The 24774-nt window shown below is 31.6% G+C and overlaps 1 protein-coding gene and 1 long non-coding RNA gene across 2 annotated transcripts in view; one reads left to right on the top strand and one right to left on the bottom strand.

Moving 5' to 3' along the window:
• Positions 1–24774, bottom strand: part of LOC122502430 (integrator complex subunit 8) — a 59553-nt gene that overhangs the window by 20593 nt on the left and 14186 nt on the right. Inside the window, exons 5-10 of the mRNA XM_043612480.1 lie at positions 20404–20649; positions 20037–20286; positions 19485–19886; positions 19147–19401; positions 18623–18866; positions 17337–17455 (exon numbers count right to left, since the gene is read on the bottom strand). Of these exons, the coding sequence (XP_043468415.1) occupies positions 17337–17455; positions 18623–18866; positions 19147–19401; positions 19485–19886; positions 20037–20286; positions 20404–20649 (1516 nt within the window). The remainder of the gene's footprint in view (positions 1–17336; positions 17456–18622; positions 18867–19146; positions 19402–19484; positions 19887–20036; positions 20287–20403; positions 20650–24774) is intronic.
• LOC122502458 lies at positions 10857–11671 on the top strand. Its single transcript, XR_006301637.1, has 2 exons — positions 10857–11472; positions 11551–11671. It is a non-coding gene; the product is annotated as an uncharacterized LOC122502458 (long non-coding RNA).

Genomic DNA, 24774 nt, shown 5'->3' with positions numbered 1-24774 from the left:
GGATCCAGAGAAGAAATTGCCTTTGTAAGCCCATACTTTAAGGGACACTTGTCCATCAATTTTTGTGTAAGAGTTAGATGGCATTGGCGAGCATAAGTTTTGAAATTGGTTATTTTCTCGGAGGAAATTTTAGGTCTTATTGTCGCCAAAACACCTTTGGTTTCGAATCCAATATCAGTATCAGCAACCGACAGCATAATCTTTGGATTCATTAAGTCCACATTTGAAACTGAAGTAGCCTCTTCCAGGACTTTGGATTGAATAAAACGTTCCATCACTGTAGTCAGCAAATACGTGAGGTCTCTATATAAAAATGGTGCTAACGGAGCATCAGATTGATATTTGACAAGAAAAGGCTCTACTAAGGAAGCAACGGATTTAAAAAAAGCCAATTTTGCTTGAAGAAGTGGGTCTTTTACGAATTCAGATACAATTTTAAAATTGTGATTATTTTCGTTAAGAGGATTCTTTTTTCCCTCATTTTCCACTTTCTTAATCCACACTTGCAGTGTCGGTACCATTATTAAAGCTCTCGAAGCCACTGACAAATTTTCAACCCATCGAATATCAAAAAACTTTTTTGGAAATGTCTTAGATGAGGTAACTTTTGTAAAATCTCCTCGACGCGCAGGAACATCCTTGAATAAGCGATATAAGCAAGTTAAAAATTGTTGAATATTCCAATCTGTCTTCTTCATTGCAGTTTTAAATGCTCCATGAATGATGTGAAGTCCGCAGCTCCCCCAGCATAACAAAATAGGATATTCTGGAAACTTTTCCTTTATGTGAAGTAGTAAATCGTCCAGCATTCGAAAATTTACAGGTGGACCGTCCATGGAGATCTGCAGAATTTTTTTTAAATTCTCTTGTCCAACTGCACTTATCAAACCGTCTTTTAAATCAATTGCGGAAGCACTTTCTAAGAACACTGATGAAAAGTATCTTGTGGAAACTTCGTTTAAACTACTGTTCCAAAAACGAACTACTAAATCCATTTGTTTTTTTCTGTGAAATTTTATTTAGGCTTTCATCAAAACCAACAACGAAGAATTCACAAAATTTTAATAAGTCCTTCAACTCTGTTAAAAATTGTCGAGCGATACCATACGTTATAGTATATCCTATCTTGTCCTTTTGTAACTTCATGTTTTTAGCTATTTTACTATCCGGGAACATATCTGGAAATATAGTTACAGCCTCAGCAGCTCCACGGTTTGAAAAGTGTTTCGCCACTGCAGTTAAACACCACAAAATCTCAGCTTTTATGACTTCTTTTTTATTGAAATATTGATCTAATTTTTCTTGATTAGAAATATCCAAGTTAGCTGGACGATTTTCCGCATCTACAAATAAAAATTTAGATAAAACTTAATTTGCAAAAATCTATTATTAGTTACATGATTAAATGATTCAGTAATAAAAATAAAAATAGTATTAACTTTTTCCTGAATTAGATTGAGCTGAAGTAGATGCATCTGCGTTGCGATTTACAAAGAAGTCAACTTTCATGTTTTTAGTTTGAGATTTTAATTTTTGACAGTGTTTAATTCCTTTCGCATGACTCACTAATGCAGTTCTTCCCATAGAACGAATATCAATAAATTTTTCACAGATGTTACAAAAAACATTTGTATTGCACTTATCATCCTTGTCAGCCCATGGAAATTCAGATTTATAGCTAGGGCAATAATGCGTAGCGGTATCTTTTTTTCCACCCATGACTAAAACAAAAGTGCAAACTGTAAATCGATATAATTTTAACTATAATAAGAGATATTTGATAATGAATTATTTTTAAAAATATACAAATAATTGAAGAGAAATAAGAAAACAGGTGAAATTTTTGGATAAAAATAACTTAAATATAATAAACATAACCTAATTTAAAAGTCATCTTTATAAACTGAAACAGGATAAATAAAAATATATTAACTTACCTATTTTATTAGTGCTTGAAAGAACTAAAATTTATATTCTAAAACTTATTAATTTTTATAGTAAAAACTGCATAAGAACACATTTTCTATTCAACTGAAAAATATGAAGATTAACAATACACACACCACCGGCAAATTGTAAAGGTAAATATCATAGACAAACAAAGTGTATAAGGGTGCGATCCCATGTGAGCAGAATACGTCGACCGAAAGCAGAAAATCATGAGAGTGGAAAGAACAACAATATCTACCTATCTCTTTTGCACTCATGATTTTCTGCTTTCGGTCGACGTATTCTGCTCACATGGGATCGCACCCTAAGAGGACTGAAAATACACTGTAAAAAAATCTGGTGTAAAATAACACGAAACTTGTAATTTCACACAACAAAATTATAGGTTGTACGTAGTAAATTTATTTCGTTCCAAAAGTAGTTTTACTATTTTTAATAATTTTACATTATACGACTATGTAATTTAATAGTTTTGTGTAAATTTACTACGTCCGACGTAGGAAAATTTGATCACTATGTCCGACGTGGTATTTTTACATTGCGTGTATTTCTACACTTTGACGTAATATTACGTCGCACGATCTGTACAATTACATGGCGAATGTAATTTTCTTATTCCTTTAAAATTTTCAAAAAATTTTCAAGTTTTTATAAATAACTCTAAAAAAGTGTATATAATGTACATTTATAGAAAGTATATGCTAATTTATAAGTAAATAATAATATAACAAAAAGTTTTGGGCTATATTTCATAAATACAAAAAGTTACGACTGAAAATATTATTTCAAAAAATATTTGCAGGTTATGTAGATTACAGTCGGCGTGTAAAAATACCACGTCGGACATAGTGACCAAACTTTCCAACGTCGGACATAGTAAATTTACAGCAGATTTTTTTACAGTGTATAACCCTGCCAGGGTTGGGAAAGTAGCAAATCTGACTGGACAATTTGTCAAAATTGTCCAAGACGAAATATGAATAGAAATCAAACTGTCACCATGACATTACATTACACTTTGAAAAAAATTGTAATTTTTATATAAATAATTCAAAAAAATATCCTATGAATAAAAAATTCCCGGGTTTTTCCCGGTTTTTCGGGGTTGAACAAAGTTCCCGGGTTTTTCCCGATTTCCCGGTTCGCTAGACACCCTGCCAGAGCGTGCATTCTTACTAAGGGTGTCAACGCAACTCCACTATTGGATCTGTGTTCAGGGGACCTAATGGTGGTGGTAACTAACCTGGATGGTATAGGTAAGACGGTCGTAGGATCAGCATATTTTCCATATGATAATAAAAATAATCCGCCAATTGAAGTTCGTAGGTTGGTGGACTACTGTATGGAAAAAGGACTTCCTCTGCTGCTGGGCTGCGATGCAAACTCACAACATACGGTGTGGGGGAGCTCAAAGGACAACCAGAGAGGACAGGAGCTACTGGAATATCTAATCGGAACGAATCTAGATATTCTCAACACGGGTTCGACCCCGACTTTTAGCAATGCGATTAGGCAGGAAGTGATTGATATCAGTCTCTGCTCCAAAAGCATTGGAAATAAGGTAAGAAGATGAAAAGTTTCTAATGAACCTTCTCTTTCTGATCATTCACAGATAGTCTTCAAGGTGGAGTCTGCGGTCCGATCCGAAACTAAGTGGATTCGTAATCCCAGAAGGACGGATTGGGCTAGTTATATCTCAGAACTTCGAAGGACACTTTCTGGCTTACCGGGTAAGATAAGAGATTATCAGACCCTGGATGAGGCGGCCAATGATTTTACAAAGGCTATTAAGGCAGCTTATGAAAGTAGCTGCAAACCGACAAAAGTATTCTCGGGAAAAGAGGTGTGCTGGTGGAACGAGAGATTAGAACATCTCAGGAGAGAAACCAGGAGACTCTTTAAGCGTGCCAAGAAAAGGCGCACGACTAATGGTTGGTCCGATTTTACGAAAATGAAAGACGACTACAGAAATGAAGTAAGGAAAGCAAAACAAGACAGTTGGAATGCTTTCTGCTCTAGCATCGAAAAAGGGAAAGAGGCGGCCAGATTGGATAAGCTGCTCGCTAAGAACCCTGATGCAATTCTAGGCACTTTAATGTTGCCGGACGGGACTTTATCTGAGTCGGACGATGGAACCTTGGCTTGTCTGGTCCAGGAACACTTCCCGGGCTTTTCGAGGTCTGGGGAGGGCGGATCCGATCCTGAGCCGCCAACAAACCTTTCGCAGGCTGATTACCGGTCGCGGAGGCAGTTGGCTAACAGGATTGTGACTGCCAAGAGGATCAGATGGGCCACGGAATCTTTCAGCCCTTACAAGTCTCCGGGTCCTGATGGCGTCTACCCTGTCCTCTTGCAAAGAGCGATAGATGAGGCTGTTGGACCATTGGTAAGGCTTGCTAGGGCGAGTCTGACTCTGGGATGTGTCCCGATAGCGTGGAGGGGTACAAAAGTTGTATTCATACCTAAAGCGGGCAAGAACGGTTATACCTCACCGAAGGATTTCCGTCCTATTAGCCTTACATCCTTTATCCTAAAATTAGTTGAAAGGTTGGTGGATAGATATATTCGCAGTGAGATTTTGGAGCGGTTCCCGCTACAAAAGGATCAATATGCGTATAGAGCGGGATGCTCTACGGAAACAGCTCTGGCTAGAGCAGTAGACCTAATTGATGGGCAACTGCAGAATCAGGGCTTTGCTGTGGGTGTTTTTATGGACATAGAAGGAGCTTTTAGTCAGGCCTCTCCGGAATCCATAAAAAGAGCTATGACAGCTTTTAATATTCCTACAGGAGTGGTTGATTGGACCTGTCATATGTTAAAAAACAGGAACCTTTTATCAACTAAAGGAGACTCAGTCCTGAAAGGGACAGTCGACTCTGGATGCCCCCAAGGAGGTGTTCTTTCACCCTTGCTCTGGTCCTTGGTGGTGGATGAACTACTGAGAATTCTGACCGAAGCAGGATATTATGTAATTGGTTATGCGGATGACATTTTGTTAATCGTTCGCGGTCCCCACCTTGAAGTTATACTCGAAGTGGCCCAAAAGGCGTTAAACCAGGTAGATAAATGGTGTGAGAAGGTGGGTTTATCTGTAAATCCGGGGAAAACGGAAGCGGTTATCTTTACCAGACGGTACAAGTGGAAAGCCTCGTGCTCACTTACGCTGTCCGGAAAAGAGATCAAATACACATAGCAGGCAAAATATCTAGGAGTAATCCTGGATAGCAAACTGCTTTGGAAAAAGCATTTAGAGGAAAAATGTAAGAAACTTACAGCTGCTCTTTGGCAATGTAGAAGGGCCATTGGTGGTAGCTGGGGTCTCAAACCGGATACACTATTGTGGATCTATGAAGCAATTCTGCTCCCTAGGCTGACCTATGCTTGTGTGGTCTGGTGGAGTAGAGTTGAGCTAAAAACATCACAAACAGAATTGGAAAGGGTAAGGGGGATGGTACTTAGAGGCATAACGGGGGCGGTGCGTACAGCTCCTACTGCTGCCCTTGGTGACCTTTTGGGGTTAGAACCCTTACACCTTACAATTAAAGCAGCGGCGGTTAAGGCTGCCCTGCGGTTGAGTGGTCCTGTGGGCCGCAGGGAGGTGGGCAGATGGCGTCTCCCAAAGAAATTGGTGAGAATCCCCCTTCTAAGTATGATTAGGGACAGAACTGTCCCTTTGTACCTCTTCGACAAAAAGTATAGGATTAATATACCTAGTAGAGAAGATTGGATAAATGGACTGATAAGTATTCCACCTGACTGTGAAGTCTGGTACACAGATGGATCAAAAGGCGGGAATGGAGTTGGTGCAGGAATCTATCATGTAACCTCCCAAGTGGGACACTCCTTTAAGTTGGGGACCACTGTTACTGTGTTACAAGCCGAAATTGTGGCAATATTATATGGTGCTGTTGAAGCCTTAAAAAATTGTCACAACAAAGATATTTTTATCCTTTCGGATAGCAAGGCGGCCATTTTCTCCTTGAAACGATACGTATCAACATCACGGCTGGTCGGTGATTGTCATGAAGCACTTAACAAACTAGCTGAAACGAACCGCGTTACCCTCCTGTGGATCCCTGGTCACAGTGGATTCGGGGGAAACGATAGGGCGGATGAGCTAGCCAAAGAAGGAATATGAAACCCCGATACACATCTTGTGTCACTGCCCTGCACTTGTGAAGGAGCGGGAACACATTACGGGCTACTTCTTTCTGGGGGAGACCGTTATTGCTACCAGAAACCTGTCCGAAGTCCTCCTGTTGTGGAAAGGACTTCGGATATAGGGGTGGTTATGGGGAACGTAAAGGGATTACCCAAGCGTTAGTGGCGTTGACTTGCAAGGTCCTAAGTCCACAACCCTCTTCTTAATAATAAATAATAATAATAATAATGTATGTTTGTATGTGTGTATGTATGTATGTATGTATGTCCGCAAAATTTTGTTCGCGTATAACTTGAAAACGTTTTGACCGATTGAAGTAAAATTTGGCAATCTTTTAGTTATTGGTGTGACTTAAAATATTTAATGAAAAAATATTGAGATGAACAAAAGTTATAAATTTTTCAAAAAATTAAAAAAAATTTTTTTTTATTTTTGCAGATTGGTATAAATTTTTTAATTTATTAATAATATAAATGATTTTAAAGATATATAACAATAATTTGAATTAAAAAATAATATTAATATGAAAAAAAAATTATGAATTTTCCAAAAAATTCGAAATTTTTTTTTTCATTTTGCCAGATTGCTGTAAATTAATCAGTTATGACTTTTGTAAAATATATATAAACAATAAATTTACAGATTTTAAACTTATTAGTTAGAATGGGAGGTATTCAATTTTTTCAAAAAATTAAAAAAATGGAAAATTTCCAAATTTTATATTTTTTAATGTATATCTTTTAAACTTTTTGTAATTAAATATTGCATGTTATTTAGTCATATTTTAGCATAACTTTGAAAAAAACTGTCCTATAACTATAAGATGGAAGTATGTATAAAAATGTTTTTAATATCAAAAAATTAAAAAATTATAATTGAGAGACCAATTACTATCAAGCTTAATTCAGTAGTATTTTTGGGGTCTCTGATAAACTTTTGACGTCAAAATAATAGAATTTAGAATTATTTGTTTATTTAGGGGAAGTGCGCCGGTTGTGGGCACCCTCCGGTTGTGGGCACCCCTACGTAAACTTCGACGGCAAGCAGACTTTACTGATCTAAGTATTGCAAGTCGTGTTCGTTGACAATACGGACTTTTCGTATTGATAACGAAACAAATATATGCATTTGTGTAATAGCTGTGAGCATAATAAAGAAAATTTGCATTAAATAAATAAAAAAGTAATTTTGTATTGTTTTCGAAGAGCAACATATGGGTGTAGATTCGTTCAGAAAAGAAGGGTTTCTTTTTTTTTCTTTATTTGTGTTGGTTTCCTTTAATATTTTTCCATTTTTAGCGGATTTTTCAAGGGTGCCCACAACCGGGTACAAAATTTTTTTTGTCAAAAAATTCCCATTTCACTAAATTTCTAATAAAACTTTTTTATTTAAAGGAATCAATTTAATTCCTTCACTGACAGTCACCTTAGACCTCTAGCTTTAAATTCGTACACATATATTTGTATAATATGCACATGGACAAATGTTATGAGGCAAAAACAAAAGGGTGCCCACAACCGGAACACTTCCCTTAATTAATAAAAAAATTTTCAATTGCAAAAACTTCGAAAATATTAAAAATGGAGATTTTTTATGATAAAATTGATACTGCAGGAATTCAAGAATACCTGTGATACGATACTTGCATTATGATACTGGGAAAAACTTAGATAGTAAAAAGTTATGTTATTTTAATTCTAGATTTAACTTTTAGGGATGTTTTGAGCATTGTAAAGGCAAAAGTTAAACAGGGTGTCTATTATTATTTTTGTTTAACAAACTATCCGGTTTTCCCAGCTTTGTCCAAATTTTTTCAGGTGTACCTATTCTCATTAAATATAAATCGTGATAAGTATTAACAATAAATAAAACTACAAATGGCTACAAAAATTCACTTATTTTATGAAAATACTCTTCGACGGGTTTTTGTTTTTACTAATACTTTTAACAGGGGTTCTACCAACTGGAAAAACGGAAAATATGCAGGAATTTAATTTAATTGGGAAAAACTGTGAATTCAGCCTGCAATATAGGTCTTATTTTAGATTTTAGCAAAAACTGGTGGAAATTTTCGATTAACTTATAATACAATAATTAAATTTCTACAAATAATTGACAAACATTGTTCTCTGCATTTTAATTAATTAAAAACAAATTATTTGATGATAAAAAGTCAATCACTGATTTAAAATATGTAGTTATATTTTTCTAATGAAAAAGTTAATGGTAGCTAATTATTATTTTTTCCGGTCAAATTAAATTCCCCTCTATTTTCCATTTTTCGAGACTGGTAGACACACTATTGAATGTATTTGTAGAAACTAAAACCTGTCGAAGACGGGTACGACAGCTAGTATTTAATATTATCTGGGAATCATTCCCTCATATTCCCTGGAATATTCCATTAATATTACGGTGGAACATTTCCTCAACATCATCCTGGAATATTACTTCGATATTACCGTGGAACATTTTCTAAATGTTATCTTGGAATATTCCTTTGCGGCGGACATTTTAATATTACTTTAAGATCTCTGGAACATTCACTGGAATATTCCGAATATGAAATATTACTATATTCATATTCTTAATATTATTATATTATATTCCGAATATTCCCTTCAATTTAAGGTTACATTCCGTGCTACTTGGGTACTTTGTAATTTGATAGTGTTTAGGGTCCTAAATAAGTGTGCCAAAAAGTTTTACAAAATTTTTAATATTTTGCAAGATATTTGCAAGGGAGCGTTCATAAATGATGTCACGTTTTTTGGGGGAGGGTGGAGAGTCTCTACTAAACGTGACACAATGTTACATTCTTACGCACGTCACCGTCACCAATATTGTAACAATATTGTTACGACAAATTTGTCTAGACTTTGGGTTTTTGCAAATCTAGACAATATAGTTGTATAATAATATAAATTTTTCTTTCTAAACCAGAGTTTGAACATTTACAAAATTAAAACCTTATAGTGGTTAGAAAATGTAAAAAATCATTAATATTTATAAAAATATAAATTATTTCATTTAAAATCATTGTAATAAGAATGAAGTGAACATTTTAAAAAATTGTCATTGTACATTATACGAAATGTTATTTTTACGTATTCTCTTACTAAATCTTTCATTTTCGCCTGCTATCCTGGATTCGCCATTTTGTATTTTTAAAAAGTGACTTTGGATTCATAATCAGTGGAATTTTACTGAAAATCAGTTGAAAAGTACTAAAATATCAGTCATTCTTCACTAATTGTTATTTTATTGTGTTTTATTTATTATTGTAAATTTCTGTCAAACAAATAATCTTACTAGAAATCAGTTGAAAATTACACTTACAGAAATATAAGTCATTTTTCACTGATTATCCATTTAAAAAATTATTGTTGATTTATGTCAAACAAATAAATAAGTAAGTACACAAGTAAATAAATAAGTTCTCTTACAAAGCAGACAGCATTAGCGAGTGAGGTATTTACGTATATTTAAAAAAATTTTAACAGACATTCCTGACATTGATAGAACACTACTGCACATGCCAGACATTGATAGAACACAACTGCGCATGCGTAACATTTATAGAATACTACTGCGCATGCCTGACATTGATATAGCACTACTGCGCATGCGTAACATTGATAGAATGCTACTGCGCATGTCTGACATTGATATAGCACTACTGCGCATGACTGATACTGATATAACATTACTGCGCATGTCTGATATTCATAGAACACTACTGCGCATGCCTGATATTCATAGAACACTACTGCGCATGCCAGACATTGATAGAACACAACTGCGCATGCGTAACATTTATAGAATACTACTGCGCATGCCGGACATTGATATAGCACTACTGCGCATGCGTAACATTGATAGAATACTACTTAGCAGAATTGGTGATGCAACATATTGAAGAGGAGATTTTAAATGACAAATCCTTGGATGTCATTTTCTATTTCAGATATGTTGATGATACCATTGTTTGTGTCAGGGAGGGACATATTCGGAGACTGGTAGATGCTTTTAACGAGAAGGGTGGTTCCTTAAAATTTACAGTAGAGTATTCAAAAAATAAAGAAATAAATTTTTTAGACTTAAAATTGATTTTTAAAAAAGGTTTTATTGAGACAAATTGGTACCAAAAACCATATTCCTCGGGTAGATATTTAAATTTTTGGTCCAACCATCATATTAATATTAAAAAGGGAATCATATTTTCTTTGGTGGATAAAACTATTTTACTATCTGAACCACATTTCCATGCTGAAAATTAAAATTTTATTTTTGAAAAATTAAAACAAAACAACTACCCTTATAATTTCATAAAAAAGAATATCGATCAAAGAATACAATTTTTGACTTTGAAAAATAATAATAATAACGTTATAAATTTTGACAGAAAATTGATCGAACCTTCACGCACTATAGTAATTCCATATGTGCCTGATATTCTCAAACCAACCATAAACCTATGTAAAAAATTAAATATCTCAATAGTCTTTTCAACCCTTATGAAACTTCATAACAATTTACTTCCATCCCCTAAGGACAGAATTCCAAAATTCGAGAAGACCAACGTTATATATAAATTAAGTTGTAATGATTGTAACGGCATATATATTGGCCAGACAATACAAGAACTAAGAAAAAGAGTTTCTGCTCATAAACATTCACAACTACGCAAAAAGACCAACACAGCGTTATGTAAACACTCTACGAATTTAAAACATACATTTTGCTTCGACCAAAACAGCGTTAAAATCTTAGATGTCGAAGGTTCTTATAGAAACAGAAACTTTTTAGAAATGTATTACATCGCAAAGGACTCAAATTCCGTAAATTTCCGAACTGATATTGACAATCTATCAATAATGTATTTTGATATTATTGGAACATGTGATAGAATTTCGAACACTAAAGGACAATAATTCCGGTGCATACCTATACATCTATGAAATAACCTTCATATTATTTGAAGGAATTTCTGTCACTGTGAATCAATCTTTATATATTTTTTCTTCTACAGTTTGTGTTGTGTCATAGACTTTACTATTGTATATTTTATGTTTTTTGAAATTGTATCACTGTCCTTTGTAATGATGAGCACATGTGTTATTTATTTTGTTTATTATTTTTATGTTTATTTATCAATTTGGAATGTTCTGTTGGATTTTTATTTATTATAAAATGAAGGAAGTCTCGATGGATCTTGTTCAAACAAGAATCCAGTAAATCCGAACAAATTTTATTCCATTTTTTGATAGGTCTCGACTTTGAGGTTATGTTGGCCTTTAAAAACTTTTCGAATTTAAATTTTTTAAAAGTTTTATAAATTTGTATCATTGAACAATGTGGTAGGTCTATTCCACACACAATGTTGCTATTGATTTCATATTTTCTATTTACTCAACTTTTTTATATTTTTTCTGTAGTCCTGATGAGCTGTGTTCACAGTGAAAATGCATTCGATGAAATAAAGTAATAATTGCTGATTTTTAACAACTTTCTCAAATCTTTTGGACCCAAGGCCACAATATAAACAATTTTATTTGACAAAAATTAAGGTCCTGAAAACACTCTACGTTTTAAAATTAATAGAAATTGTGTACTTACATACAATTAAAAAAAAAATTTAAACAGTTGAAATTAAACGTTAACTAAAATTATAAAAACCATAAACATTGCCAATAAAATAAAAAAAGGTTATTTATCTAGAAATAAAACAAATGTTTCATTTGATGAAATACAATGAAATTAAATTTAAAAAGGAAACACTTTTTTCTACGCTGCATACGTCTAAAAAGTTAAAAAATTTTAAAGCTAAAAAATGTATTAAATACAAACAAACAATGAACAAATCAACGCCAAAATTTTCTACCGCTGTAAACTAACTCAAATAAAAGCAAACTAAGACACTTAAAAATCTTCCTAAAACAAAAAAAAGAGGAAACGAGTTTTTTTAAACAAAAAGTTTGCCTTTATTTAAAAGAATCATTTCCAATGTTAACATAAAACAACGAAAATATTTATATTGTAAAAAAAAGGCTGCCAAGGGACGTCAGCCTAATAAAAGGGGGGCAGTAACAACAATTTTGTTCTCATGTCCTATGCATAAAAATTTTTCTCTGATTTTAATATTAAAAAAACAATCAATTAAATAAGCATCCACATGTTTATTTTTTTGCATTTAATAAAATTAGCAAACTACAAAAAGCACTAACAGAATTCATCAATTATTAAAAATCACTGATATCAGAGAAAGATTTTTTTTTAATAAAATACTTATCTTACAGAAATCTATGTAAAAATTATATCAAGGATATATTATTTGTAAAACTCGAAAGAGTTAAATACCTCTACAACAAAGAAAGATACATCAGAACCACGACACAACCACACGCAGATTTTCTTAGCAGCTGACAAGGGACGTCAGCCTAATAAAAGGGGGGCAGTTGTTACGTATGACTTCGTAACCTTTATATATTTACATAGAAACTACGAATTTTAATTGAATTATATAGAATCCATTTAATAATTTTGACTTGTAACCTAAAAACACAATTATCGTTCTTACACAAAAATACATATTTATTGGCAACACCAATAAATTACAACATGAAGCAAAATTCTTAACAACCCACTTTTAATCGGGTAATTAGCACAATTAAATTAAGCAAAGCACATTTTTCTTTTTATGTTAATATCGCAAGGCAAGGTTTCTTTCAATTATTTGTAAATTATTGCACAACAACGAAGTGGTCAAAATCTAAATTTTGCAAGTACCAAATTCTGCAAGCTGTCAGAATAAACTGCATTGAGGATTTCCCCACCTAATTGCCAATCAATAAAAAGAATTGACAAGGAGAAATCTGGGCAGTTGCCCGCGTAAACTTGGCGAAACTAAGTTGGGCAGTTTAATTCAGGCAAAGTACCTGAACGTTATATATATTGTGAGTCATAAAGACTAAAGAATTTTTATCCTTTTTGTGAATTAAAGGGCGTAGTCCCCATTTATTGTAAAATAGAAATATTGAATTCAGATTAAGTCCACTTTAAAGAATATCAAGTTTGAGACTAAATACAAGTAAGAGAAAAGGAAGATTGCTGCGATATAAATACAAATAAAAGAAGCAAACATAACGATTAAAAGTGAGTAAATAATTTCACATTACACTCATATACACAAATCAATTTTCAAACAAATACGTAAATTTTCATAAGTTGATTTCATGAGATTTTACTAAAAAGAATATTCACATTCTTTTTTTTATTATAATTTATATTTTCATCCCAGAACATTTATATATTGGAAAATTAAAGGTTTATAAAATATATGTAAATTTGATAATTAAATAAATATTAATTTAACCAATAATTTCTATTCTTATTAATTGTAACTACACAATTGATATCAATAATTGTGAGAGAGGAAAAGTCCCCTACCTATTCAAATTTATTTAATTTGCTGAAGAGCATTTTTCGTTATCACGACAGATTTAAATTGATAATAAAATAATTTATCTGTTTAACTTTTATTAAATTAAATCCTATTCGTAACAGAGAGTAAAAATAATACGTCAAAATTAGGTCAAAATGATAGGTGTAAGAGCAAACACAATTTTAAAACTACCTTACATTGTTAGGTCAGATGGCAAACTTCACCTCATCATTAAGTCTGCGCGCGGAAATTGTTTGACAAATTTTGTCGTCTAGGTCAAAACTGCCCTCAAACTTGACCTAAATTTTGAGGATAGCGGGAATTCTTTGTCAAATTTTGACGTCTAGGTCAAAACTGCCCTCAAACTTGACCTAAATTTTGAGGATAGCGGGAATTCTTTGTTAAATTTTGACGTCTAGGTCAAAACTGCCCTCAAAATTGACCTAAATTTTGAGGAAAGCGGGAATTCTTTGTTAAATTTTGACGTCTAGGTCAAAACTGCCCTCAAACTTGACCTAAATTTTGAGGGTAGCGGGAATTCTTTGTCAAATTTTGATGCGTAGGTCACAACTGCCCTCAAAATTGACCTAAATTTTGGCCTACCTTAACAGTGGGCCAACCTTGACTATGTTCCCTTTCTAAGAGGCCTTTAGAAATGACTGAATCAGCGGCGGCGGCGAAATGATTTTATATTATAGGGATATATATATATATATATATATATATATATTAATATTATAATATAATAATATAATAAAATTATTAATTATTGTTATTTTCATAACCTTTTTAAATCACGATTTTTTTTAAATACAAAAGTCAGAAAATTAACAAATATACCATTCGAAAGATTATTTAATTCTACGATTAATGATACATAACTGAAAATTTTAATAATTTATACAAAGACTGCAGCAATTGACAAATTTGACAAAAAAATTTAAAAAATAATTTTTTTTTGGAAATTTTTTCAACCCTTGCACATTTTTTAAAAATTGAGGCTCCGGATCTTAAAAGGGCACACGCGCGAACACACGGCAAATAAGTTGGCCCCTGGAGATAAAATTTTGAAGTTGTTCAAAATGAATTTTAAATTATTGTTTCTTGTACAGAATTTCAAGGCGAAACTTTTTTTTTAATAAAAATTTTTTATATAATTTCTCGTTTTCACGTAAATTGAAAAAAACGTGATTTTTTGAGTTAAGAAATTTTAATGAATTTTTGACTTCAACTCGTGACTACTTCGTTAAATATTAATATTTTTCCACAAAATTTACACACAATATTCTTCAAACTATTCCAAGAGTGAAACAATATTTGGAAATTTAAAAAAAAATTGTATGTCAAAGTAAATAATTATTTAAATAATTTTGTCGGAAAAATGATTCTCCTATTTTCAATTGAAAAAGTTGAGTGACGAATTTTCGTTTTCGGAAAACTTTCAGCGACAAAAATGTTCATTAATATGTTAGGAAGTTTTTTGGAAAATATCTCGCTATTTGATAATAAATTAAAGACAATAGAGCAATTTTAACATCGTCGCGCTCTGCTGTAAACGTAAACAATGTCTAACTATATATACATTGGTCTTGTAATGGCGGCCATGCTACACGTGTGCCGCCACGCCGCAATTTTACAGCAGAGCGCGACGATGTTAAAATTGCTCTATTGTCTTTAATTTATTATCAAATGGCAAGATATTTTCCAAAAAACTTCCTAACATATTAATGAACATTTTTGTCGCTGAAAGTTTTCCGAAAACGAAAATTCGTCACTCAACTTTTTCAATTGAAAATAGGAGAATCATTTTTCCGACAAAATTATTTAAATAATTATTTATTTAATTAATTATTATATTATAATTATTTAATTATTATAATTATTTAATTTATAATTATTTACAATTTTTTTTTAAATATCCAAATATTGTTTCACTCTTGGAATAGTTTGAAGAATATTGTGTGTAAATTTTGTGGAAAAATATTAATATTTAACGAAGTAGTCACTAGTTGAAGTCAAAAATTCATTAAAATTTCTTAACTTAAAAAATCACGTTTTTTTCAATTTACGTGAAAACGAGAAATTATATAAAAAATTTTTATTAGAAAAAAAGTTTCGCCTTGAAATTCTGTATAAGAAACAATAATTTAAAATTCATTTTGAACAACTTCAAAATTTTATCTCCAGGGGCCAAATTATTTGCCGTGTGTTCGCGCGTGTGCCCTTTTAAGATCCGAAGCCTCAATTGTAGAAGAAATTTGAAACTTACATAAGTGTGATCATTCATGTCTCATCTTTAATTCAAGACCAAAAGAGTTCAAAAATCTTATTCGGTTCGTGAGATATCATTATAAACGTCCGAGCATGTTTTTTGACAAATGCAGTGAATTAGTCGATTTTGAACGGTTTTTGGATGAAAATATTCGGTCGTTTATAATGATATCTCGCTAACCGATTAAGATTTTTTAAATCTTTTGGTCTTAAATTAAAGATGGGACTTGAATGATCACACCTATATAAGTTTCAAATTTTTTCTATAATTTTTAAAAAATGTGCAAGGGTTGAAAAAATTTTCAAAAAAATTTTATTTTTAAAATTTTTTTGTCAAATTTGTGGATTGCTGCAATCTATGTATAAATTATTAAACTTTTCAGTTATATATCATTAATCGTAGAATTTAATAATCTTTCGAATGGTATATTTGTTAATTTTTTGACATTTGTATTTACAAGAAAATTGTGATTTAAAGATTGGTATGATTTTGGGCCGTGCGTGTGCAGCTGTACCGATAATTCCCGACGGTAGTATATATATATAAATTAATTACTTATTTTTATTTACTTCATTTTATTAATTTGTATTATATATTTTATTAATTTTTCTTTAATTTAATTTAAAGAAAAATAGACAAATATTCGACTGTTATCATTTGTTTAAGTTTACATCAGCTATTAAAGGACGTTTTTATTTTTTCATTAAAATTATTTAAAATTTCATTAAATAACTCTTCATCACTTTCACTACTACTGTCACAACATTCCATTAAATACGTGATCATTTTCATGTTTCCCGCCATTTCAGACATAACGAATATGTGCTCTGTCAAAAATAATGGAGTAAATTCAGTTACTCCGTTTAAGGCCTAAGCACAACTGGTTCGGTTTCGGGAGACGGTTTCGGGATATGTAAGATTTACATATATTTTGAGGTTAGGAAGCCCATATCCCGAAACCGTCTCCCGAAACCGAACCAGTTGTGCTTAGGCCTTTACTCGTCAAAGAGTAGAGTGGGGAAACCGAACAAAACGCCCTTACTATGCTCCGGAGCAGTTCACAAATCGAATACTCCAAACGCTTCGCGCCGGTGCAGATTTGTCAAACCGAACATGCAAATCCTTCTTGGAGTAGCCTTGGAGCACTCTAGAGCAGATAACCGAATTCGCTATAAGAGACGTTAGGCTGCGGTTACACCTCTGCAGGCAGGAGCAACGAGAGTGAGGGAGAAGTTTGAAGTCACTGACTCTCTTACTCTTGTACGTTACCATGACAACCTGCAGGCAGGCAGGCTGCCTGCAAAGGTGTAACCGCAGCCTTAGACAGAATAGAAAGAGGTGTGAGTCGGTCGGTTGGTCGTTCTTTAACTTAATATAATATAGAGAGTGTTTTGGCTATCTGCTTTGCAAAAAGCCATTAAATCAACAAAAAAATAATATAATATAGAGGATTTTAATTCTATTCTACACGTACATAATAATAAAAAACAATTATTAATCAAACTTACCAAAATTAAGATCGCCCATTGACTTCAGCCAAGAAATATTGCTAGGATAGAGTTTAAGGGCCTGAGTAAGTAATTGAAAAAGAATTTCTCCAATGTTCCTAATATTATACGAGTTCGAACTGAAAACAAACGTGTGAGATTTTAAAAGTGAGACGGAAATAATAAGTAAAATTACTAATTAAGTAAGTTATTAAATACGTAAGTATAGGGTTTGAAAAATTCAGATTTTCAAAGATTTTAATTTGAAAATTCTACGAGAATTCAATTATTTAAATACAAAAATAAATAATTTATTAAATAATTGAATGTTTCTTAAAATTGACTTCTCGTAAAGAATTTTTTCAACAAATTTTTAAATAATTAAATATTTTGGACGAATTTTATTAAAGTTTTTAAGAATAATTACATTTTTCAAGAAATTTAATTGAAATTGTATTAAAAATAATTGAAATTCTGCGAAGAATTTTATTAATTATAAAAATAATTGAATTCCTAACAAAATTTTATTATTTATGAGTAATTGAATTTAAATTAAAATCTTTTCGAAATTCAATTTAATATTATCTAAATCAATTTTTACTGAAAAAATCCAATAGAGAATTCAATTATTTAAACAAAAAAATAATTTATTAAATAATTGAATGTTTATTAAAATTGAATTCTCATAAAGAATTTTATAAACCAATTTTTAAATAATAGAATTCTTTTGACAAATTTTAATACAATTTTTAATAATAATTACATTTTACGAGAAATGTTATTAACATTATATTAAAAATAATTGATTTCTTTAGGAAAATTTTATTGAAATAATAGATTTTAAAAATCATTGAATTCAGATAAAATTTTGAAAATATATGAAATTTTGCCAAGAATTTTATTAAAATTTTTGAAAATAATTGAATTATGTAGAAGAATTTATTTTATATTATTTATAAAAATATTTGAAATTTTGACGGGAATTTAAAAAAATTTTTGAACATAATTGAATTTCTGCAATCATTTGTATCTTCTCCATAATTCAATTTTTTTTATTGTTATTTAAAAAGAAATTATTGTCAGAAATAGAAAATATTGAAGGTTTTGTATTATAGAATTCGTGGTAATTTCATAATTTACAAGACAAACAAAAAAGACACAAAAATTCAAAATTTTCTTATGAGTTCTAAAAATTTAATTTTTTCCAGTAATTTTAATAAAAATGCCTGAGTTTTCCCTGACCTGTGTCAACCCTGATTAAATAAGTTGTTGTTTATTTTAGTTCTTAATTGTTTTTGTAAACTCACTTTGCAACACTCGCAGGCCAAAGAGTTAAATATTGAGTGTTAAGTTCCAAACTTGATTCATCGCGCAAAACATTGTGAAGCCGGGCGAGAAGTGAAATCATCACCGAGAGAGCTGTGGGTTCACGTAGTCTACTCAAAGTCGACGATATTCCTGTCATTGAATCTCGAGAAGAATTTCCACTGCCAGAACTTCCTGCACTTCGTTTTTGTGGAGGATCTCTGTTTGGCGCGAAAGCTGCCAAAACTATTTTTTAACAAAAAAAAAATCCCAAAAATTAAATAAACATATTTTATTTAATTAAATCTCGAGTTATTTAAGTTTGCCTATCCCTGTAGTTCGTTGACTACATACAAAACAGAAATTTTGTATTCAAATATTAAAATAGAAAAAGGTCTCAATTCAGATTCTATTTTTTTAAATATAAATATCAAACAAAAATAAAATTGGTACATTTTAGAAATTTTGAATGGTAAAAAGTAAATTTGAAAAAATAAATGAGCGTAAAAATTGAAAAATATTTTACCCATATCCCAAGCTTCTCGAGAAAATTTTCTGCCACCTTTGTACTTGACAACATCTTGACAAACAGAACTAATTGCCGCCGCGAATTCCGTGTAACTCCATCTTTTTTCAAGAGTCGTCAAATAATCCCATTCTGTCATATTTAAAAGAAAAATTGTCGAAAATTCTATCACTTCCTGTCGAGGGAGAACTTTATCAGTTGATTGTAAAGCAGCCAAGCACAATTTCGCCCTTTCCACCAAAGCATGTACATCGCCTGAAAAAATACCAATCAAACTTCACTTCTTTCATTTGATTAATTAAAGAAATACAATATTGTAAGGAATGAAGAATACTCACAAATATTAGTACCGGGCCAACAATGTAAACAATGCCAAATTTCGACGAGTAAAATTTCCCAACTGATTAATCGACAGAGTTTAAATGTAAGATTTCCCGTGTGATGTTGAACTTCAGCAGCAAGAACATTTAGCAATTCTTTCGATCTCTCGAAATCCTTTCCCAATGCCAATTCACGACTCTTGCCTAATAGAATGTAGGAATAATCCTGAAGAAATCCCCTTGGCAGGGACATGACAACACTTTGCAAAGGAATTGGCAATTCCCAGCAACCGTTCACTTTCCATAAAGGTTTGGTTGAATTTGTACCGTCGAGTCTAATTAGGGTTTCATGAATTTCTATCGGATTGTAAGACAAAATGAGACGTTGCTCGAGTTCAAAAATTTCCACTTTCAGAGTTCCTGCAAAAATAAAAATTTTATAGAAATATTTCATTTTTTTAATCTATTATTCAATATTATTCAATATCATTGTGAACGAAGAAATACAATGTAGAAAAGAAAACATTAAAATAAAATCTTAGAATAATTGCAGTATAATAAAATACTGACTTGTATAAGTGATACAAGGAACACCCCAGTCGTTAGTCAATAACATGGTCGGAATTTCGAGATCATTGAAGGATGCTTCCTTCTTTATTTCACCGAGTTCTCTTTCATTGAATAAATTCACGTATTTCGGACTGTGAAGAATTTTATTTGCTAGACCCTCAACCTCAGCTGTCAAATTAAGGTACAAAAGATATTGGGCAATTCGTTTTCTATCGCTTTCAGAGACACAATCCAAAACATTATCAATCGCCTAAAATGCAAATAAGAATTAATAAACAATTCACTATTCATATAAAAGATTATAATAATTTATCTTCATTCTTCTTAGTTGAAGAACTAGGGAGGAAAATAGAGAATATTTTCTTACAGAGAAGAAAACATCAAGTCCTCGTACTCCAGCGGCTTTTATTTCCGACACATAGTCACCAACAATTACTTTATTTTCCAGTATTTTTCTAACAAGGTTGAGACATTGGATTTGCAATGGAAGATCACGGGCCACAATTATTTTCCTGTTAGTCAATCCGCCCTGAATATCCAGTTCTAAATTGTCTCTGTAAACTTGAGGAATTTCTCGCACTATATTGTCGTTCTGAAGGATTTGTATAATATTCTATAAGAAATTATTGTCAATTAGTTTTCAAATATATTTTAAATAATAGTAACTTACATAATAATTACATATAACTATTTAATATATGTGATTAATGGTTATCAATCAATCCAAGTCCAGAAAAATAATAATTTTATTATAACTATTATTTTATTTTTTATTGCTAACTTCTTCCACCTTTTAATAATAATTATTATTATTGTTCAGGGTTGACACAAAAATTTTATTTTATTTTCTTCTGACTTTTCCTTGAATTTCCAGACAAAATTTTGACTACTTGCCTGACCCTAAAGAATATTTTGATTCACTCTAAACAAGTTGTAAATCCAGATGTTCATTACATGAACATTTTGCTTCCTCTTTACGGTCAGGAAAAAAAATTTGCTTCCTCGTAGAGGAAACATTAACGATAAGTATATTTCATTTTTAAATCAATTTAGGGGAGTTTGCTGCGAGTTGGACATAGTTTTGTTTTTCGGTTATAACTTTTCACTAAATTGAGATATCGACATGTTTAAAGTCTTGTTTAAAAGCCAGAGAGCTTTAAGGCGCTAGCACAGCTCCTGCTGCCTGCCTGCCTGCCTGCAGGTTGACATGGTAACACATAAGAGTAAGAGAGTCAGAAAATTCAAATTAAATGTTTTTTCTCTCTCACTCTTATGGCGCCTGCCTGTGCAGGCAGGCAGGCAGGCAGTGAGAGTGTACCTTTATACTATACTTCTGTAAAGGCGTCAATTTAATTTTTGAAAAAACTTTCAAAATGTAGCCAATTTTCTAATAAGATGATTTTTGGACTTTTTTTTCTTTGCTGCAAGTTGGACACCCTCACAAAATCCACTCAAAAAGCATAAAAATTAAATAAATTATCTATTAATAAAAAGTGTATGCAAAATTTTGTATTTTATAAAATATATTGTATTTTACACATTATAAACTATAAATTTCGAATCAAATATTTTGCAATGTTTACAAACATAAAATAGGTTAAACTTGAAAACAAAAGAAATCTCCAGCATATAAATTATGACCAACTCGCAGCTAAAAGGTGTGTCCAACTCGCAGAATTTACAGGATTTTTTTAGACCGCAAAAAATAGTTTTGCCAACAATATATGGAGCTAATTCTTTTTGCATCTTAAAGAGCATGAAAATTAGGGGAGAGTAGGCTACATTGGACCGGGTTTTTTATAAAGTCCAAGAACTAATTAAATTTTACAAATTTTGATCAGGTTTTTGTATGAAAATAAAACTAAAGTACTCCTTTAGTTAACACACACGTTACAAACACAAATTATTATGATTAAATAATAAAATTTAATTTTTTTCTAACCAGTTACACTTTTCTTATTTTGAAGAATGTGTGTCTACATTGAACCACCTCTAATAAAACACTACAATTTACTTCGAAAATAATATTTTTACTTACACATTGTAAAAAATCTTATTTTCTACTCAAAAAAATAGAAAATTGTTGTTAAGTAGTTATTATTTGTTAATATAGGAGATTAATATATTTCGATGTCAGGTTAGGTAGCAAAAGTGACAGTTTAAGTTTATCTCGTTGACAATTGTGATGAAAGCATGTCTTCCAGTATTTTTCTTACTAATAAATTAGTAGAGCAGATAACTTTACCACTCTTAAAATTGAAAATTCTTTGCTTTTTCGGGTGGTTCAATGATGCCGCACTCACTGTATTCACATGACATTCACAACAAAAATTGTTTATAATAAATTTGTGTAAGATTTAAAGTTCTTTATCACATCGGAATATTGAAGTTGACACCCTAAGCGAAATAAATCACAAGTTTACTAATTTTTAAAACTTCCTATTTTAATAAAAAAACGTCATTATAAATTCCACCAAATTTTTTGTTTTGTACGTGAAAAACAGTTTTTTTTAGTTATTCTTTGTAAGTAATAAACCTACGTGTCGGAAATTTTTGGACATAGTCTGTATCGGTAATACTAACTTATATAATGAATAAGAAAAAATTTCACTCAGTCATTTCTCAGAAAATTGAAGTGGTTCACTGTTGACGCTGGTTCAATGTAGCCTACTCTCCCCTACTCCAAAAATACATGTACGAAATTTTTTTGAACAATGAATAGTAGTCTTTTTATTAACACTTAAAAGACGTCGTTTCCACTTTTCAAAAAAATTCTTACACTAAAAAAATGTTTTTTTTTTATAAGAATCTTAAATAATGCAAGTATTTTTTTCAAAACAAATATAAATATATCTTATCAATAAAGCAAACATTTTACAATTTTAATTCTGGGATAAACTTTACGCATTCTCGAAATATCAAGGGGTGTCCAACTCGCAGTAGTGACCAACTCGCAGCAAACTCCCCTAACATTTATAAAATAAAGTTTAGTCGTCTTAATAGAAAGAATAAAATTTTCTTATACAGTAATAATATGAATGTAAATAAACAAAAAAATTTTAGTAAAAAAGTGAATTTTTTCAACTTTAATTGTAATTAAGGTAGTACGCTCGTGATCGCACTTTTCTATAGAATTTCATGAAATTTGAAATCAGAATAGTTAATAACAAGATCTATGTATTTGCAAAATATTAAAAAAATTGACCGTTTCTAAAACAAGATATTTAAGTTAAAAGTTTGTTATTTAACATGGTTAACCTATGAAAAGTGCATGTAAACGGCACATTTCTTCTAATAACTTCTAAAATTTTCTATAGATTGTTTTAAAAAACTAATATATTATAAATGAATGTTTGAGAAATTTATAACAAAAAGATTTAACAATATTAACCGGTTCAGTTAAAAGATATAATATAATATAATATTCTAATCTGACTAGTATACTTGTGTGTGAGTGTGTTTGTACATAGGGCTGACTATGTATTCAGTACAGTCCAAGCAAAAATATGCTGCAGTAACTGCACCATATAGCATTTTATTAAAATTTAAGGTACCGTCCCATGACGGCGTAAAAGCGTCGGCGTAAAGCAGAAATCATGCGATAGAAAGAGATGAACAGATATCACGTTCTCACTCACTCACATGGTTTACGCTTTACGCCGACGCTTTCACGCCATCATGGGACGGTACCTTTACTTTTGAGAGTGACTGTCGCGAGCGTACTACCTTAATTCTATAATTTTTAATATAATATATATACTTTATATCCATCAATCGATTCGTCTTGATGCGAAGAATAAGAATTTATTATATATTAATTTCAATGACCAACTAAAAAAAAATTTTTTTTTGAAGATTTTTCAAAGTTTATCAATCCATTTCGAGATATTGTAATGATAAATATACCTGGCAAATTTTAGCCAAATTCGTTAAAACCTCTTCGAGTTATCGTGTTCACAAAAATCCTCCACGAGGAAGCAAAAAATTAATTCCTAAGAACACAGGCACACAAAAAAATAAAAAAGTCAAAACCCAGAGGTTACACCCCCCTTTCCCCATGTTTTTGGGGTCGCTGAAACCGAATATGACCATGAAAATTTTTTTTCATCGGCCATTTTCTCGCTACCACCCCCTTACACCTGCTCCCGGGGGTTGGAATTTCAGTTTTAAAAAAAGTGGAGTAGGGTGTCTATTCCTATGTTTTTTGGGTCGCTAAAACCAAAAAAGACTACCAAAAACAAATTCTTCCTTCCATTAACCCCCTACAACCCCCTTAACACCCGAAAGGTGGGTGGTCGAAATTCGAATTTTCACGAAAAGTCGATTACGATGTCTAAACCTACGTTTTTTGGGTCGCTGAAACCAAAAAAGATTCCCTAAATCAAATCCTTTCCACCCCGATCCCCTACAACCCCCTGTAATAATTTTTTTCAAATAAAACGAACCGATTTTTGGGAGATTGAAAATTAAATATTAATTATCAAAAATTATTGCAGGAGGTTGTAGGATGTTGAGGGTGGAAAGGATTTGATTTTGGTAGTCTTTTTTGGTTTCAGCGACCCAAAAAACGTAGGTTTAGACACCGTAATCGACTTTTCGTGAAAATTCGAATTTCGACCCCCCACCTTTCGGGTGTTAAGGGGGTTGTAGGGGATTAAGGGAGGGAAGAATTTGTTTTTGGTAGTCTTTTTTGGTTTTAGCGACCCAAAAAACATAGGAATAGACACCCTACTCCACT

Source organism: Leptopilina heterotoma, unplaced genomic scaffold (genome assembly GCF_015476425.1).
Source record: "Leptopilina heterotoma isolate Lh14 unplaced genomic scaffold, ASM1547642v1 Lhet_107, whole genome shotgun sequence".
In the NCBI taxonomy this organism is placed as follows: Eukaryota; Metazoa; Arthropoda; class Insecta; order Hymenoptera; family Figitidae; genus Leptopilina; species Leptopilina heterotoma.
The sequence above is the reverse complement of the archived record's forward strand: the minus strand, read 5'-3'. Positions and strand labels throughout refer to the sequence as shown.